The 19,536-nt window shown below is 49.2% G+C and overlaps 1 protein-coding gene across 1 annotated transcript; it reads left to right on the forward strand.

Moving 5' to 3' along the window:
* Nucleotides 1-5,128: 5,128 nt before the first annotated feature.
* LOC106606047 (CDC42 small effector protein 1) lies at nucleotides 5,129-19,294 on the forward strand. The gene is made up of 5 exons (XM_045698324.2): nucleotides 5,129-5,295; nucleotides 6,974-7,318; nucleotides 13,828-13,932; nucleotides 16,166-16,248; nucleotides 16,373-19,294. Exons 2-4 carry the CDS (start codon nucleotides 7,265-7,267, stop codon nucleotides 16,232-16,234), a joined length of 228 nt encoding a protein of 75 aa, XP_045554280.1. The 5' UTR covers nucleotides 5,129-5,295; nucleotides 6,974-7,264; the 3' UTR covers nucleotides 16,235-16,248; nucleotides 16,373-19,294.
* Nucleotides 19,295-19,536: the final 242 nt, after the last annotated feature.

Genomic DNA, 19,536 nt, shown 5'->3' on the forward strand with positions numbered 1-19,536 from the left:
GTATGTCTCCCTCTCTCCCTTTCTTTACTCCCTATCTCCCTCCATTTCTTTCTTTCTTTATTCACTCTCTCTCACTCCCTCTCTTTACTCTCTGGGTGGAGTCCCTTTCCCTCCATTTCTTTGAAACCTAAAAGATGTGATGAGGTGTTGAGTGGGAAGGAGGGCATGTGTGTGTATGTGTGTGCGCAAACGCCTGTGTGTGTGTACGTGTGTGCGTGTGTGTGTGCGTGTGTGTGTGTGTGTGTGTGTGTGTGTGTGTGTGTGTGTGTGTGTGTGTGTGTGTGTGTGTGTGTGTGTGTGTGTGTGTGTGTGTGTGTGTGTGTGTGTGTGTGTGTGTGTGTGTGTGTGTGTGTGTGGCAGAGAGACAGAGAATGAAAGTGAGGACTTTTTCCAATTCAAATCTGCTATCTGCAACGATTAGATTCTGGCCCATGATTAAAGATGGGCTACTGTCACGCTCTCCTTAATGACTGAGACCCTATGAATGCAGCACACTGCATGAAATGGCAAAGGAGCCTCAGAGCCTACTGTCTGGCACCTTGCAGGGGCTTGATACTTGCCCATGAGCCAAGCATACCTGCTGTGGCATCTCTGTGCTCAAAGAGACACGGACTCTGGGCCCGTCTCGCTGGACTGTGCCAGCAGGCATCATGCTTCAACGTTGGTTAGGCAAGACCCAGTTTCATCATGTATGTCCTTTGTAGTGAGAACATTGTGTGCTTGCAGTGCCCATTTAGGCTTAGGCTTATCGATAAATGTGTATTTGTAGACATAGTAGATGAACTCCTAGTGCTGTTTTGATTTGGGTGGCCAGTATTTGAGCAGTGAGCCAGGAGTTTGTTATGTCAAGGTCAGGAGGTAAACATGACTGGCACACCACACACCAACACACACACACACACACACACAGACACACACACACACACACACACACACACACACACACACACACACACACACACACACACACACACACACACACACACACACACACACACACACACACACATACTCTCCTCCCTCCTCTATCCCTCCTGGGAAATCTATTCTCACTGCTACATGTATGTACAGACCCGTTTTTGGAATAGCAGTCCATCAAAGCCTATTGGATTAATAGACATACGCTGATGTTGTAACTCTACAGTATATGTTCCAGACAGTGAATGAATATAGTCATTATAGTGGATTCAATTAAACTCAGTCCAGAGAGCCAGCTCTCTTCATGTTGAGTCTCAAGTACATCCAGATAATGCCTTGGCTTCTGCAATGTAGTTCAATGTAATGCAGTTACATTTTATAAGTCTGTCATGTCTACGTTTATGTTTTTAAATGTATGTAAATTGTGAAGTATTTTTGTCCGTAATGTCTTTTTCATTATATGTCAGACCCCAGGAAGACTAGCTGTCACCATTGGTGTCAGCTAATGGGGATCCTAATAAAATCTCAAATGTGTTTGATTAGCACAGAGCCAGCTGCTCAGAGCAAACATTCTCTCCCCCATACATGGGGATATGATGAGGGAGACAGAGAGAAGAGAGAGAAGAGAGAGGGGAAGAGAGAGGGGAAGAGAAGAGATGTGAGGTGCTCTCAGGCATCGGTATACCCAGGCTAATGCTGCCACCAAGAGGATGAACTGCTGTTTTAATTGAGCACCAACGGTAGAGGAACCACCCCTACACTCCTAGTCATCGGTCTCGACCCCCAACACACTTATCTAGAAGGATTGGAGAGGTGTAAGCAATATGAAAGATTTGACCCATTTCTAATAGAGGGCAAGGTGGGCACTGGGCAGTTGACATGTGAAGAGCAGCGCAGGACAACAGCAGGAGGCATACTCACAGTTTCTCCCCATCCCTTGCTCTAGTGTCTTGTACGAGGTAAACAGTGCCAAAACTCCCTCTGCCCAATCTCTGTAGGATGCTGTATCTTTTGGCAATCAGGTTGCTGGGGACAGGAGTTATAGGAGTGGAGAGGGAGTGGACATGGCAGGATGAATGGGCTTCCAGCTCCTCAAACTTGGGCATCTTGTTGCGGGATTCTTGCAGGAGAATTAACTGCAAAATTCAGCAAAACACAAACATGTTGCTTTTCCTTATTTTATTCACGTTTGCCCAATTCAGATGAAAATAAATACATATTTTACAGGGGAGACAGAGTCCGATAGCAGCTCATCGCACTTGTTACAGTGTAGGATTACTGAAAGCAGAGTCCTGGCTAGCTTATTCCATTTCACTATTGCCACTTTGTCAAACAAACTCACCTGTTTGCAGATAGGTGTTGGCTATTTCCACCAGTTTAAAACATCCATAGCCTACTGTATTAACTTCCGTGTTTACTCTTGTTCCTATGGTAATAGGAAACCTCTTGTCTCCCTTTCATTACACCCTTTTATTTCACCAGGTGTCAGTGAAGAGCCTTCTGATGTGAAGGCCTGTTTGGGATAGGGAGTTTTAGTCTCAATTCTCATCGCAATGCATTTGACCAGAAGACTACACATATACTATATTCTCTTCTAACGTGGAACCGAGTTGTATGAGACATCTGTAGGCTGGCTACCTAACCTAAGTCATATTCTTCAAGAATATAGTCAATTACTTTTTCCACATTTTGTTATGTTACAGCCTTATTCTAACATGTATTAAATTGTTTTTCCCCCCTCAATCTGCACACAATACTCCATCATAACAAAGCAAAAACAGGCTTAGAATTGTTAGCAAATTTATTACAAATAAAAAACGTAAATATCACATTTACATAAGTATTCAGACCCTTTTCTCAGCACTTTGTTGAAGCACCTTTGGCAGCAATTACAGCCTCGAGTCTTCTTGAGTATGACGCTACAAGCTTGGCACACCTGTATTTGGGGAGTTTCTCCCATTCTTCTCTGCAAATCCTCTCAAGCTCTGCCAGGTTGGATGGGGAGCGTCGCTGCACAACTATTTTCAGGTCTCTCCAGAGATGTGCGATCGGGTTCAAGTCCGGGTTCTGGCTGGGCCACTCAAGGACATTCAGAGACTTGTCCTGAAGCTCTCCTGTGTTGTCTTGGCTGCGTGCTTAGGGTCGTTGTCCTGTTGGAAGGTGAACCTTTCATTTAACCCATTTTAGAATGTGGAAAAGGTCAAGGGGTCTGACTACTTTCCGAATGCACTGTAGATAGAACTACTATTATTGAAATGAGCCTTGCATTGCAGTCTGGTCTCATAGACTAGACATAACATTGTAAAAGTAAATCTGGGACGCTCAGATTAGTATGATATATTATGTTTGGTATGGTTACATAAGACATATGGTTATTTAAAGTAGGATGGTTGGTAGGGCTGGATGGATGGGTGGGTGTATAACGTGAACGTCTAGCAACCCAAAGGTTGCGAGTTTGAATCTCATCACGGAGAACTTTAGCATTTTAGCTAATTAGCTAATTTTAAACTACTAGCAACTACACTGTATATATATATATATATATATATATATATATATATATATATATATATATATATATATATATATATGAACGTATGTGGACACCCCTTCAAATGAATGGATTTGGCTATTTATGCCACATCCGTTGCTGACAGGTGTATCAAATCGAGCACACCGCCATGCAATCTCCATAGACAAACATTTGCAGTACAATAAAAGTGCTGAAGAGCTCAGTGACTTTCAATGTGGCACCGTCATAGGATGCCACCTTTCCAACAAGTCAGTTTGTTAAATTTCTGCCACACCAGAGCTGCCCCGGTCATCTGTAAGTGTTGTTATTGTGAAGCGAAAACGTCTAGGAGCAACAACGGCTCAGCCACGAAGTGGTAGGCCACACAAGCTCACAGAATGGGACCGCTGAGAGCTGAAGCGCGTAAGCTTAAAAATTGTCTGTCCTCAGTTGCAACACTCACTACCGAGTTCCAAACTGCCTCTGGAAGAAACGTCAGCACAAGAATTGTTCGTCGGAAGCTTCACTAAATGGGTTTCCATGGCTGAACAGCCGCACACAAGCCTGAGATTTCCATCCGCAATGCCAAGCGTCAGCTGGAGTAATGTAACGCTCAGCGCCATTGGACTCTGGAGCAGTAGAAATGCCTTCTCTGGAGTGATAAATCACGCTTCATCACCTGGCAGTCCGACAGACAAATCTGGGTTTGGCGTATGCCTGGAGAACGCTACCTTCCCCAATGCATAGTGACAACTGTAAAGTTTGGTGGAGGAGGAATAATGGCCTGGGGCTGTTTTTCATGGTTCAGGCTAGACCTCTTAGTTCCAGTGAAGGGAAATCTTAATGCTACATTATACAATGACATTCTAGACGATTCTGTGCTTCCAATTTTGTGGCAACAGTTTGGGGAAGGCCCTTTGCTGTTCAACATGACAATGCCCCCATGTACAAAGTGAGGTCCATACAGAAATGGTTTGTCGAGATCGGTGTGGAAGAACTTGACTGGCCTGCACAGAGCCCTGACCTCAACCCCATCGAACACCTTTGGGATGAATTGGATGCCAATTGCGAGCCAGGCCTAATTGCCCAACATCAGTGCCTGACCTCACTAATGCTCTTGTGGATGAATGGAAGCAAGTCCACGCAGCAATGTTCCAACAAGAGTGGAGGCTGTTATAGCAGCAAAGTGGGTACCGACTCCATATTAATGTCCATGATTTTGGAATGAGATGTTCTACAAGCAGGTGTCCACATAATTTTGGTAATGTAATGTACTTAGCATGTTAGCTAACCCTTACCCTAACCTTAACCGTAGCTAACCTAACCCTAACTCCTAAACTTAACCCCAACCCCTAACTCCTAGCCTAGCTAACGTTAGCCAGCTAGCCAGCTCGCCACCTGGCTAGAATTTGTAACATAGCATACGTTTTACTAATTCGGAACATATAGTTTGTTTTGTAAATTCGTAACATATAATGCTAATTGTAATTCGTAACATATCATACGAAATGGGTGATGGACATCCACAAATTAATACATACCATACGAAACATAACATATCATACTAATCTCTAATCTAGACTCAGATTTATGTACAGAGTAATACGAAATGATCTGAATGCTCTGAGACCAGGTTGCATGCAGCACAGCAGAAAATATCCCAGATTGTGCCATTCTTTCATTAGCCTGTTGATTTTCCTGTTGTGGCGCTGTAGTTCTGCCACCGTAAAAGCCTGAGAAGGAGGAGTGTAGCCTACCGCAGCACAGGAGACGTTTTACTTTACCACACCTCGACTCGTGAGCTGACCGTTTTAAAGATATCATGTTCGTTTGAGGGAGAAAGCGGATTCCACACTGATGTTACGGTAATGGCAAATTGGTTGAAATTGGTTGTTTAATTGTGGCAGGGATCTAGATGTAAATGTATTGCTATGCTAATTTCAGAGTGACTGGATTGAACGAACGGTTTTTGGGTTGACAACTCACGTCAGTGTTTGTCGTTAGTAAAATGTTAAATGCAGATGTTACTTACATTGTTGCCTTACAGATGTTTCCGTCTAGACGGTGGCGTACTGGAAGACAAAAATAATGCCTCAATAGAAAATATTTTCTAATGTTCATTTGAGAATTAGGCTACATTCAATGTCCCTACGCTTTAAAAATCACATTGATCAAGATTGGATATTGGACACATTAATACACATTCAATGACCATCTCTTTTCAGGATATTCAATTGGATAGTCACTCAGTTTTATTTAACATGCCTGTTGCCCTGTTGAATTGAGGCTACAACAGAACACTGTAAATCAATGGCCGGTGTTGTTCTCAGGCCAGCTGGAGATCTACATATGCTACACATTTTCACCCTTCACACTCACTCACTCACTCACCCTTCACACACACTCACACACTCACTCACTCACTCACTCACTCACTCACTCACTCACTCACTCACCCTTCACACACACACTCACTCACTCACACACACACACACTCACTCACTCACTCACTCACTCACTCACTCACTCACACTACCTTTACCTTGATCTCCTGGTTCAAAGTCGAGTTCAGTTTGTAAAGAGATACAGTATACCCAAACCTCTTTCTTTGACCTCTAATTTTTGGGGCTTTTACAAAGATGCAAGGGGGTAGGTACTTGTTTGGGGAAAGAATGTCCTTGTCTGGTTATTTACCAGTATTTTATAAGACTGTGAACTAATATGATTACCAGTACATCAAAGATCAAAGCATAGTTGAGATCTTACTCAACTTAGTTGAATTCAGTGCTAATACTGGTGACTTTAATCAAAATAAAGGTTTAATTATTAATCAATCTCCTATTGAAACCACCATGTTGCACAGGGCTCTTAGGTCTTGTATGTCACAGTCCTAAATGTCTGTCTTTCAATCCTGAATCAAATCCATTTGTAAGACTTACTGGTCAATGTAGCTTACATTAGATAATGATTTGGTGACAGTTAAATAGTGTTTACTGTGACTAGATGGAGGAGAGAATCCCCGTAGTATGCCTGCAGCTCTTTTCTGAGGGACAGTTGACCCGGGTCCTGAAACCTTCAGTGGGTGTTGCTGTTATGACAGGAAGTCCCTTGCCACTGCAGCGTGAATCCCTTCTCTTGCATGAGTGTCACAGACAGGAAACCCCTTGCCACTGCAGCGTGAATCCCTTGTCTTGCATGTGTGTCACAGACAGGAAGTCCCTTGCCACTGCAGTGTGAATCCCTTCTCTTGCATGAGTGTCACAGACAGGAAGTCCCTTGCCACTGCAGCGTGAATCCCTTGTCTTGCATGAGTGTCACAGACAGGAAGAGTGATAAGCAAGTGTGTGGGGGACGCATGTTGACTGACAGCAAATAGGCCTGTGGAGATGTAGGCCTATTTAGCATGGGGATGCTGACATGTAGAAATTAACATGCCTATAGTACTGTATCTGAATTGATTGTGCTATTCTAGCAGGTGAAGATTGTTTCACTTCCTATACCTTGTCAGCCTTCAACTAATGGAATCTGGTTTTGACTCGACAGGCCCTACAGTACCTGAGGCAGTGGAAATCTGGGGAGACGAGCATCCACAGGAGATTCAGTGAGAGGGAAGAGGTGACATTCTAAACGTTAAGAGAAAGGAATAGAACCGGACTTGGCACTGAGCCTTGGGGGACACCCATCTTTTTTTGGGATTGGACTGGTTGCAACGCTCTCACCATTCCACCCTAAGCGGCGTTCTTGTTCTCCACCACGTCCTCCGCTGCCTGCAGGGCGTCCAGAGAGAACCAGGGCCTCCGGACCCACTCAGAGCAAAGCAGCAGCACAGCAGGGATGAGCGAGTTCTGGCACAAGATTGGCTGCTGCGTGGTGGCCAAACCTCCACCGGTGAGTTTGTCCCTTCTGAGAAATTACTGGAACACACAGTAACTTTTTAGCTGCCATGCTAGCCCTGCTTTTACAGCTTCAAGGTCAATGGGTCGAGATGAAGATTTTGTCTGATTTTAAGATGTTTACCTGCCTCCCAGGAGTTTGGATATTAGATTGACCACACCACCATATCTACAACTTCACTTGTTGAAGTTAGTTCAGCCATGCCAGCTGTGGATCCTCAAGATGCATGGCATGGGATGACATGGGTATCATTAGCTGATGCTTCAGCCAGTCAACAACACTAGTGAGAAGAGAACCCTCTGCTACTGTCAGTCGCCTGAGAAATAGGTCAGGTAGATGGTGAGGGAGTGGAAGAAGGAAGGACTCTGGCCTTTTCTGTTGTTTTGAAGTGGGTGACCCACATAGTCCCGAAGGTCTGCCTATTTGGAGGGCTAGACTTCAGTCCAGACAAAGACTGCTCTGTCATTAGACGTTACCTCTTGAATCAGGATTAAGAAGACGTAGGTTAGGCCGGGTTCAACCTTAGTCTAGCTCATAGACATGTGTAACTTCATAAAAAGAAAAGCAAAACAAGAAACCCTCCGTTATTACCAGATCAGAAAATATCAAGGCTGTCCCAAGCACTTTCACCTTAAGGGTACTGTGAAACTATTGTTGTAGTAGTAGTCGTCACGTTGTCGTCGTAGACTTGGCATTAAGTCAAATAAGGAGATTGTATCCCTCCACAGCATGTCTCTATGGTAACTCCAGAACCCTCCCTAACAATTAATGGGGTCTCTGAGGGGAAGTGGGCTTCTGGCATGTGCTGCTATTGAGCTCATTCTTTTCCCTCCTTCCTCCTCCCTCTCCTTTATTTTTAGGTCCTTGTTTATTCTATTGTTGGGACGAGAGAAGGCCGGACTAGAATGTGTGTATAGCGTGTGGTGGCATACTAACAAGTGTTACTTCCCAGAAAGGCTTGCTTTGTAAATTGTGTATTTCTGATAACAGTGCAATGACTACATGTCGTTGGACCTGTGTATAATGTAATTAACATTCTTTTTAGTTTTATAAATCCCTAATTATTCAAATTAATAATTGCTATGTGGCATTTGCACTATACAGTCAGAATATTGATACAGTCAGTGTGGTCATGATCCATAATGTGAAATGGCTAATTAATTCCTGTCAGTTCTGGGTCATCTCTGTCTGCACCCAGCGTAGCCTGTTGTAACAAGTGGGGCTTATTCACAGCACTGCTGACAGGTGATGACATGCCTTTACACTGACAGAACTGAACATGCTCTAATAAAACAGGTATTAGAGAAGGGGATGTTCAACATTCCACTTACATTCATGTCATTTAGCAGACGCTCTTATCCAAAACGACTTACAGGAGCAATTCATGTTAAGTGCCTTGCTCAAGGGCACATCGGGCAGATTTTTCACCTGGTTTGGGGGATTCGAACCAGCGACCTTTCAGTTACTAGCCCAAATCTCTTAACCGCCGCTAGGCGACCTGACCTGCCGCTAGGCGGCCTGACCTGACCTGCAGCTAGGCGACCTGACCTGACCTGCCGCTAGGCGACCTGACCTGACCTGCAGCTAGGCGGCCTGACCTGACCTGCCGCTAGGCGACCTGACCTGACCTGCAGCTAGGCGACCTGACCTGACCTGCCGCTAGCGGACCTGACCTGACCTGCCGCTAGCGGACCTGACCTGACCTGCAGCTAGGCGACCTGACCTGCAGCTAGGCGGCCTGACCTGACCTGCAGCTAGGCGGCCTGACCTGACCTGCCGCTAGGCGACCTGACCTGCCGCTAGGCGACCTGACCTGACCTGCCGCTAGCGGACCTGACCTGACCTGCCGCTAGGCGACCTGACCTGACCTGCAGCTAGGCGACCTGACCTGCAGCTAGGCGACCTGACCTGACCTGCCGCTAGGCGACCTGACCTGCAGCTAGGCGGCCTGACCTGACCTGCAGCTAGGCGACCTGACCTGACCTGCCGCTAGGCGACCTGACCTGCAGCTAGGCGACCTGACCTGACCTGCCGCTAGGCGACCTGACCTGCAGCTAGGCGGCCTGACCTGACCTGCCGCTAGGCGACCTGACCTGACCTGCAGCTAGGCGACCTGACCTGACCTGCAGCTAGGCGACCTGACCTGCAGCTAGGCGACCTGACCTGACCTGCCGCTAGGCGACCTGACCTGCAGCTAGGCGACCTGACCTGACCTGCCGCTAGGCGACCTGACCTGACCTGCAGCTAGGCGACCTGACCTGCCGCTAGGCGACCTGACCTGACCTGCAGCTAGGCGGCCTGACCTGACCTGCAGCTAGGCGACCTGACCTGACCTGCCGCTAGGCGACCTGACCTGCAGCTAGGCGACCTGACCTGCAGCTAGGCGGCCTGACCTGACCTGCAGCTAGGCGACCTGACCTGCAGCTAGGCGGCCTGACCAGGTGACCTGACCTGCAGCTAGGCGGCCTGACCTGACCTGCGGCTACGCGACCGACCTGACCTGCAGCTAGGCGGCCTGACCTGACCTGCAGCTAGGCGACCTGACCTGCAGCTAGGCGGCCTGACCTGACCTGCAGCTAGGCGGCCTGACCTGCAGCTAGGCGGCCTGACCTGACCTGCAGCTAGGCGACCTGACCTGCAGCTAGGCGGCCTGACCTGACCTGCAGCTAGGCGACCTGACCTGCAGCTAGGCGACCTGACCTGACCTGCAGCTAGGCGACCTGACCTGCAGCTAGGCGGCCTGACCTGACCTGCCGCTAGGCGGCCTGACCTGACCTGCAGCTAGGCGACCTGACCTGACCTGCCGCTAGGCGACCTGACCTGCAGCTAGGCGACCTGACCTGACCTGCAGCTAGGCGGCCTGACCTGACCTGCCGCTAGGCGACCTGACCTGACCTGCAGCTAGGCGGCCTGACCTGACCTGCCGCTAGGCGACCTGACCTGACCTGCAGCTAGGCGGCCTGACCTGACCTGCCGCTAGGCGGCCTGACCTGACCTGCCGCTAGGCGGCCTGACCTGACCTGCAGCTAGCGGACCTGACCTGACCTGCAGCTAGGCGGCCTGACCTGACCTGCCGCTAGCGGACCTGACCTGACCTGCCGCTAGGCGACCTGACCTGACCTGCCGCTAGCGGACCTGACCTGACCTGCAGCTAGGCGGCCTGACCTGACCTGCCGCTAGCGGACCTGACCTGACCTGCCGCTAGCGGACCTGACCTGACCTGCAGCTAGGCGACCTGACCTGCAGCTAGGCGGCCTGACCTGACCTGCCGCTAGGCGGCCTGACCTGACCTGCAGCTAGGCGGCCTGACCTGACCTGCAGCTAGGCGACCTGACCTGCAGCTAGGCGGCCTGACCTGACCTGCCGCTAGGCGACCTGACCTGCAGCTAGGCGACCTGACCTGCAGCTAGGCGACCTGACCTGACCTGCCGCTAGGCGACCTGACCTGCAGCTAGGCGACCTGACCTGCAGCTAGGCGACCTGACCTGACCTGCCGCTAGGCGACCTGACCTGACCTGCCGCTAGGCGGCCTGACCTGACCTGCCGCTAGGCGACCTGACCTGACCTGCCGCTAGCGGACCTGACCTGACCTGCAGCTAGGCGACCTGACCTGACCTGCCGCTAGGCGACCTGACCTGCAGCTAGGCGGCCTGACCTGACCTGCCGCTAGGCGACCTGACCTGACCTGCAGCTAGGCGACCTGACCTGCAGCTAGGCGACCTGACCTGCAGCTAGGCGACCTGACCTGACCTGCCGCTAGGCGGCCTGACCTGACCTGCCGCTAGGCGACCTGACCTGACCTGCCGCTAGCGGACCTGACCTGACCTGCAGCTAGGCGACCTGACCTGACCTGCCGCTAGGCGACCTGACCTGCAGCTAGGCGGCCTGACCTGACCTGCCGCTAGGCGGCCTGACCTGACCTGCCGCTAGGCGACCTGACCTGACCTGCCGCTAGGCGACCTGACCTGCAGCTAGGCGGCCTGACCTGACCTGCAGCTAGGCGACCTGACCTGACCTGCAGCTAGGCGACCTGACCTGACCTGCAGCTAGGCGACCTGACCTGACCTGCCGCTAGGCGACCTGACCTGACCTGCCGCTAGGCGACCTGACCTGCAGCTAGGCGGCCTGACCTGACCTGCCGCTAGGCGACCTGACCTGACCTGCCGCTAGGCGGACCTGACCTGACCTGCCAGCTAGGCGGCCTGACCTGACCTGCCGCTAGGCGACCTGACCTGACCTGCCGCTAGGCGCCGCCTGACCTGCAGCTAGGCGGCCTGACCTGACCTGCACGCTAGGCGAGCCTGACCTGACCTGCCGCTAGGCGACCTGACCTGACCTGCCGCTAGGCGGACCTGACCTGACCTGCCGCTAGGCGACCTGACCTGACCTGCCGCTAGGCGGCCTGACCTGACCTGCCAGCTAGGCGGCCTGACCTGACCTGCCGCTAGGCGGCCTGACCTGACCTGCCGCTAGGCGGACCTGACCTGACCTGCCGCTAGGCGGCCTGACCTGACCTGCCGCTAGGCGGACCTGACCTGACCTGCCAGCTAGGCGACCTGACCTGACCTGCCGCTAGGCGGACCTGACCTGACCTGCAGCTAGGCGACCTGACCTGCACCTGCCGCTAGGCGCGACCTGACCTGACCTGCCGCTAGGCGACCTGACCTGACCTGCAGCTAGGCGACCTGACCTGCAGCTAGGCGACCTGACCTGACCTGCAGCTAGGCGGCCTGACCTGACCTGCCGCTAGGCGACCTGACCTGCCGCTAGGCGACCTGACCTGCAGCTAGGCGGCCTGACCTGACCTGCCGCTAGGCGACCTGACCTGACCTGCCGCTAGGCGACCTGACCTGACCTGCAGCTAGGCGGCCTGACCTGACCTGCCGCTAGGCGACCTGACCTGACCTGCAGCTAGGCGACCTGACCTGACCTGCCGCTAGCGGACCTGACCTGACCTGCCGCTAGGCGGCCTGACCTGACCTGCCGCTAGGCGGCCTGACCTGACCTGCAGCTAGGCGACCTGACCTGACCTGCCGCTAGGCGACCTGACCTGACCTGCAGCTAGGCGACCTGACCTGCAGCTAGGCGACCTGACCTGACCTGCAGCTAGGCGACCTGACCTGACCTGCAGCTAGGCGACCTGACCTGACCTGCCGCTAGGCGACCTGACCTGCCGCTAGGCGACCTGACCTGCAGCTAGGCGACCTGACCTGACCTGCCGCTAGGCGACCTGACCTGACCTGCCGCTAGGCGACCTGACCTGCCGCTAGGCGACCTGACCTGCCGCTAGGCGACCTGACCTGCAGCTAGGCGACCTGACCTGACCTGCCGCTAGGCGACCTGACCTGACCTGCCGCTAGGCGACCTGACCTGACCTGCCGCTAGGCGACCTGACCTGCCGCTAGTCGACCTGACCTGACCTGCAGCTAGGCGACCTGACCTGACCTGCAGCTAGGCGACTTGACCTGACCTGCAGCTAGGCGACTTGACCTGACCTGCAGCTAGGCGACTTGACCTGACCTGCCGCTAGGCGACCTGACCTGCCTCTAGGCGACCTGACCTGCAGCTAGGCGGCCTGACCTGACCTGCAGCTAGGCGACCTGACCTGACCTGCCGCTAGGCGACCTGACCTGCAGCTAGGCGACCTGACCTGACCTGCCGCTAGGCGGCCTGACCTGACCTGCCGCTAGGCGACCTGACCTGCAGCTAGGCGACCTGACCTGCAGCTAGGCGACCTGACCTGACCTGCCGCTAGGCGGCCTGACCTGACCTGCCGCTAGGCGACCTGACCTGCAGCTAGGCGGCCTGACCTGACCTGCAGCTAGGCGACCTGACCTGACCTGCCGCTAGGCGACCTGACCTGCCGCTAGGCGACCTGACCTGCAGCTAGGCGACCTGACCTGACCTGCCGCTAGGCGGCCTGACCTGACCTGCCGCTAGGCGCCGACCTGACCTGCAGCTAGGCGACCTGACCTGCAGCTAGGCGACCTGACCTGACCTGCCGCTAGGCGGCCTGACCTGACCTGCCGCTAGGCGACCTGACCTGCAGCTAGGCGGCCTGACCTGACCTGCAGCTAGGCGACCTGACCTGACCTGCCGCTAGGCGACCTGACCTGCCGCTAGGCGACCTGACCTGCAGCTAGGCGACCTGACCTGACCTGCCGCTAGGCGGCCTGACCTGACCTGCCGCTAGGCGACCTGACCTGCAGCTAGGCGACCTGACCTGCAGCTAGGCGACCTGACCTGACCTGCCGCTAGGCGGCCTGACCTGACCTGCCGCTAGGCGACCTGACCTGCAGCTAGGCGACCTGACCTGCAGCCATTGAGTACGAAATAACAAGTAGAAGATCAAAACTCTTATCGAAGATCATCCCATTCAGGTTACAAAATGCATTGTGTGTGTGTACTGTAAAGTCTGTAAGTTATTTTCTTCCATTGGGCTTGATTGCATAATATCTGTCTGTCCCCATTTTCTATTTCTATATATTTTCTATTATTTCCAGAGAAAGAGGCGCAGGAAAATCGACCGCAGCATGATCGGCGAGCCCACAAACTTTGTCCACTTGACACACATTGGCTCTGGGGAGATGGCAGAGGGCCGGGCCCCGGTAAGAGAGATAATACCTAGACTGACTGGGGCTGGTGTGTCTTAAAATGTGTCGAGATATTGTGAAGGTGGTGTGTGAAGGTGGTGTGTGAAGGTGGTGTGTGAAGGTGGTGTGTGAAGGTGGTGTGTGAAGGTGGTGTGTGAAGGTGGTGTGTGAAGGTGGTGTGTGAAGGTTGTGTGTGTGTGTGTGTGTGTGTGTGTGTGTGTGTGTGTGTGTGTGTGTGTGTGTGTGTGTGTGTTACTCCTCAGTACATGGGCTGGGCTTTGCAGCTTCCAACCTGCCGCTAGGAATGTTGGCCTGGTTTCCCATGGAATACAGTCACATTGGACAGGGAATGAGAGGAGGAAATGTAGAAACGCTGGGAAATGTTGGCCTGGTATTCCCATGGAATACAGTCACATTGGACAGGGAATGAGAGGAGGAAATGTAGAAACGCTGGGAAATGTTGGCCTGGTATTCCCATGGAATACAGTCACATTGGACAGGGAATGAGAGGAGGAAATGTTTCTCAATTCGTTCACCTATTAGTAGGATATGGATATTAACTTTAGTTTGAAACCTGTTACGCTATGATGGATAAAGTGTATACAGTACTATCAGAAGACTAGCCAATCACTAGTCTGGTCACTGTTTAAATCACTGTATACAGCTGTATGGAAAGTAGGTTCCACTGTATGGAAAGTAGGTTAAATTGAGTGATAGTCCATTTCTCAATGCATTACATGATGTTGATATCAGTACTAAAATGTATGGACTACTGTGTCACTCTGCTAAATGACTGAAATGTATGGACTACTGTCACTCTGCTAAATGACTGAAATGTATGGACTACTGTCACTCTGCTAAATGACTGAAATGTATGGACTACTGTCGCTCTGCTAAATGACTGAAATGTATGGACTACTGTGTCGCTCTGCTAAATGACTGAAATGTATGGACTACTGTGTCGCTCTGCTAAATGACTGAAATGTATGGACTACTGTCGCTCTGCTAAATGACTGAAATGTATGGACTACTGTCGCTCTGCTAAATGACTGAAATGTATGGACTACTGTCGCTCTGCTAAATGACTGAAATGTATGGACTACTGTTGCTCTGCTAAATGACTGAAATGTATGGACTACTGTCACTCTGCTAAATGACTGAAATGTATGGACTACTGTCGCTCTGCTAAATGACTGAAATGTGTGGACTACTGTGTCGCTCTGCTAAATGACTGAAATGTGTGGACTACTGTGTCGCTCTGCTAAATGACTGAAATGTATGGACTACTGTGTCGCTCTGCTAAATGACTGAAATGTATGGACTACTGTCACTCTGCTAAATGACTGAAATGTATGGACTACTGTCACTCTGCTAAATGACTGAAATGTATGGACTACTGTCGCTCTGCTAAATGACTGAAATGTATGGACTACTGTCACTCTGCTAAATGACTGAAATGTATGGACTACTGTCGCTCTGCTAAATGACTGAAATGTGTGGACTACTGTGTCGCTCTGCTAAATGACTGAAATGTATGGACTACTGTGTCGCTCTGCTAAATGACTGTTCCATCGTGATCATGACCTCCAGTTGTGAAAGTCACCAGATCTTTTGAATGAAATGACACATTTCCACATTGTATCAGGAGGTGGGCTGAGAACAGTCAGGTGAGGAGTATGTTACTGAAACGTGTTACATAATTCCATTTCCTCAGCTGCTATTGCGTAACCCTCTAATGTCCATTGTTCTGTTATGACCCATAGCTGTCAGACTGTAGTTATTGTAGTGTTCGTCAAGCACATGCCGTTTCTGCAACGCCTGACGTCAGAATGATTGATCCACACCTGTGCATTCATCCAACTCTGAACTGCGCCGTTAAAAAGTAAAGGAGAAAAAAACCCACAGCCTAAAGCAAGTCCCATTCCTCCTCACTCCATCCCCATCATATGGTCACTCATCATTATGTAAAGACGTAGGTTATGAGTAATGCTGCTGGCCAAATGGATCAAATGTTGTCAGTCCAAATGGGATCATGTTTCATATGAACACCACAGAAACGGACTGTTAAATATGTTACATAAAATGATACAGTATAGAAACAACACATGAAATCATAGTTCTAATTCTGGCTTCGGATCCTGCCTCTCCATCCATATGTTATCATGAAGAGGTTATGACCTGCCTTTTGATATGAAAATGACTAAGTATCTGTAGAAACTCTAACAGTCGTTATCTTCCTGTCCTGCAGTCAGGGCCGGTCCAGGATAAGATGAGGTCGAAAGGACCCAGTGCCAACGGCCGCAGGAGCATGTTATAGCTGCTGCCTACCAAGTAAGTACCCAGTTAATGAAGCTATCGCCATATCTGCAATGCAATAGCTTCTCTGGAACTGACCTTCACTTCTGGAACTGACCTTCACTTCTCTGGAACTAACCACCTTCACTTCTCTCTGTAGGCATGGAGAACCATTTCCATCCTCTATGCGCCCCTCTCATCCCAAATCAAAAGCAGTCACTGCAGCGTAACCTGTTTCTAATGGAGCACTTGGCAAACCTGAGAGCGGACCCTAATAGAGAGCAGAGAGGCTCTTCCTGACGTCTGCAGGATCCATTTAGCCAAACAGGACGATGCCCTTTCTGTGGTCACCACAAGAATCGCCCTGCTCAGAGGAGGATGGACTGATGTTTTTGATGCTTTTTAAAGAAAAGTATTTGTCTTTCTGATGGACTTTGGACTTCCACTGTATTTCAGCCAACAACGTTTCTGTGTCATGGCCAGCAAGCGTGTGTGAGAGTGTTTAGCAAAATTTGTTGACTAACATGGCTGATTCCATTTCAGGAAGTGAAGATTGTTCTCAAGGATCACCTGAATGTTGTAAACCATTGACCTACTGCCAAACAAATAGTATCCAAAATATCTTGCGTATCTGTCTAATGAATGAGGATGCACTTTTATTTTCCCACAGTGCATAGTTAAAGGTGTCTTTGTGTGTGTTTATAAGTGCAAAATGCTATGTGATTTTGTTGCTGTTTAGATGCCAGTACTGAGTAGTGTTATTTTGATTGTACCAGTTGCCATAGAGCCCCATTTGGACTGCTACCCAGTTGCCATAGAACCCCATTTGGACTGCTACCCAGTTGCCATAGAACCCCATTTGGACTGCTACCCAGTTGCCATAGAACCCCATTTGGACTGCTACCCAGTTGCCATAGAACCCCATTTGGACTGCTACCCAGTTGCAAGCATACAGATAACTGCCAAAATAAAGGAAACCCCAATATAGTGTCTTAATAAGGTATTGGGCACCACGAGCCAGAACAGCTTTAATGCACCTTGGCATAGATTCTACAAGTGTCTGGAACTCAATTGGAGGGATGCGACACCATCCCTCCATGAGAAATTAAATAATCTGGTGTTTTGTTGATGGTGGTGGAAAACGCTGTCTCAGGCTCCGCTCCAGAATCTCCTATAAGTGTTCAATTGGGTTGAGATCTGGTGACTGAGACGGCCATGGCATATGGTTTACATCCTTTTCATGCTCATCAAACCATTGTGGCCACTTGTGCCCAGTGGATGGGTCATTGTAATCCTGGAAGAGACCACTCCCATCGGGGTAGATCTGTTTCACCCTACAGTAGGTAGAAGGTGATCACTCAGAATGGCTGTGTATTTATTGGAGTTTACCTTGTCCTCCATGGGGTTGAGTGGACCTAAACCATGCCAGGAAAATGCACCTCCACACCATAACAGAGCTGCCAATAAGTACCCTCATTTACTCAAGTGTTTCCTTTTATTTTAGCAGTTCCCTGTAGCTGGTCACTGTGATACACAATTTACTAGCACCTACTCTGAAAAACCCAAACTATTAGTCAGCGGGAAGAGTCTGTTAGTAACACGGGTTGTTGTTGAAATTCGAAACACCCTGACCATTACGGGGCTTTCCAGTGATCTATCCTGGAATTATGCCACTCATTAAATCAACTGCATCGAAGGAACATTCCAGAAGGTAGTTTGTTCTCTTGTCGGGGGGGAGGGGGATGTCCACCCCATTGATCAGAATGGAAAATTCCAACCATTTCACTGTGCATTCCCCTTGTAATTTCTATATGGCCTCCCACTTGAGCTTGTTGTAGGTGACGTGCCCTCCAAGCTGGCTTGTGACCCACATGACATCCACACGATAGTGACATACATTCTGAAACCAGGTGGCAGTTTTAAACATCTGATTTAAATCATACAGTAGAAATGAAAGTTTGTTTCCTGTACACAACTGTATTTCTGACGTGCTTAGTATACACAATCTGTGAATAACTCGTCACTCTCTGTAGTTTTTTTGCTAAGTGTGTCCATACGGGGGAAAATTCACCGTTTGAATTGGAATGTTTTTTTAATATTGTATCTTATTTGATTTAGCTAGGCCAGTATCCTATGTGATTTAGCTAGGCCATTATCCTATGTGATTTAGCTAGGCCAGTATCCTATACCAGAACATATGGCGTATGGATGGTGTAGAACATGTACAGTATGTTGTCCCTTTCACTAATACCGTATGTGTTTTATACACTGGGCCTAATGTTTACTTAATGCTGAAGGGTGACTTTGCATATTGCTTGGTGGCTTTCCTATCTTTGTTAGAGCATGTAATCCTGGGTAAATTCTCAGCCTAACAGAATGACTGCTGCCTTGAAGTTTCTTGAACAGTGTACATTGGGAACGTCAGTCATTTGAGTCTGTTGGCATTTTAAGTTTCTATCCCATCTTTATCATGATTGTTGTTAGACCAAAGCTTGAGTTCATTAGAAATGATTTGTGCAACCTCTTGATTCTTCCTGGAAATACAGTTCACATTCTGAATAGAATTCTGGGGGAGTAATCTCTTCTGATGTTGAATGTTATCACCAAATGTGTTACTCAATTTTCACTGCCTGGTACAGAAATAATAGAATTTCAACCAACTGGTTTCAGTGGCCCCTATGGGCTCTGCTGTGAACATTTCTGGGAGATTGTATCATTTTCATTGAAGTTAAAGTGGGAATCTATAGTTGCTACATCCATTTTGGGATTTATAAATTATATATACCCATTGATTCTTGAATATCTCATAAATGCCTTAGTTCAACTATATTGTTGATATCATGGATGTTCAGTCCTTGCATTAGTAGCTCTATGAGTTTGAGAGCGGTTACATTTCTCCAGGCCCATTCTTCAGCATTTTACCAAAACACAGGCAGGGTGACTGCTTTGTCATTGTTTCAATTAAGGATTCTAGCTTTAATCTCAAACTACTTCAACAAACACATCTCACTGAATCCATCTGGTATAGCACAAATATTGCAATCTAAACAAATGCCCTAAAATAAATGGAATGTATGCTATAGTCTGTGTACGTCTCTCTTTTAAAAACATGCATAACAAAGATGCAACTAACAATGCAAATAGTTGGTATGGAAATCTTGTTCTAAGAGCAGCCCAGGGTTGAGTGAATAGATGGGTGCAAGGATCATGTTCCAGCAGCAAAACCCACTGGAACAGAAGATTACAATTTAATGGGAGTAGACTCCATGAACTGTCTAACCATGTGAAATACAGTCCTAAGTAGAGGACGGGTGAAGTCTAAAG

This window comes from Salmo salar, chromosome 05, assembly GCF_965601325.2.
Source record: "Salmo salar chromosome 05, fSalSal1, whole genome shotgun sequence".
NCBI lineage: Eukaryota > Metazoa > Chordata > Actinopteri > Salmoniformes > Salmonidae > Salmo > Salmo salar.

Bases quoted from the DNA above. Each gene is read 5' to 3' on its own strand.
- LOC106606047 (XM_045698324.2), top strand. From the start codon at position 7,265: ATGAGCGAGTTCTGGCACAAGATTGGCTGCTGCGTGGTGGCCAAACCT. The intron at 7,319-13,827 runs GTGAGTTTGTCC...TATTATTTCCAG, and splicing joins TGGTGGCCAAACCTCCACCG to AGAAAGAGGCGCAGGAAAAT. The intron at 13,933-16,165 runs GTAAGAGAGATA...CCTGTCCTGCAG, and splicing joins TGGCAGAGGGCCGGGCCCCG to TCAGGGCCGGTCCAGGATAA.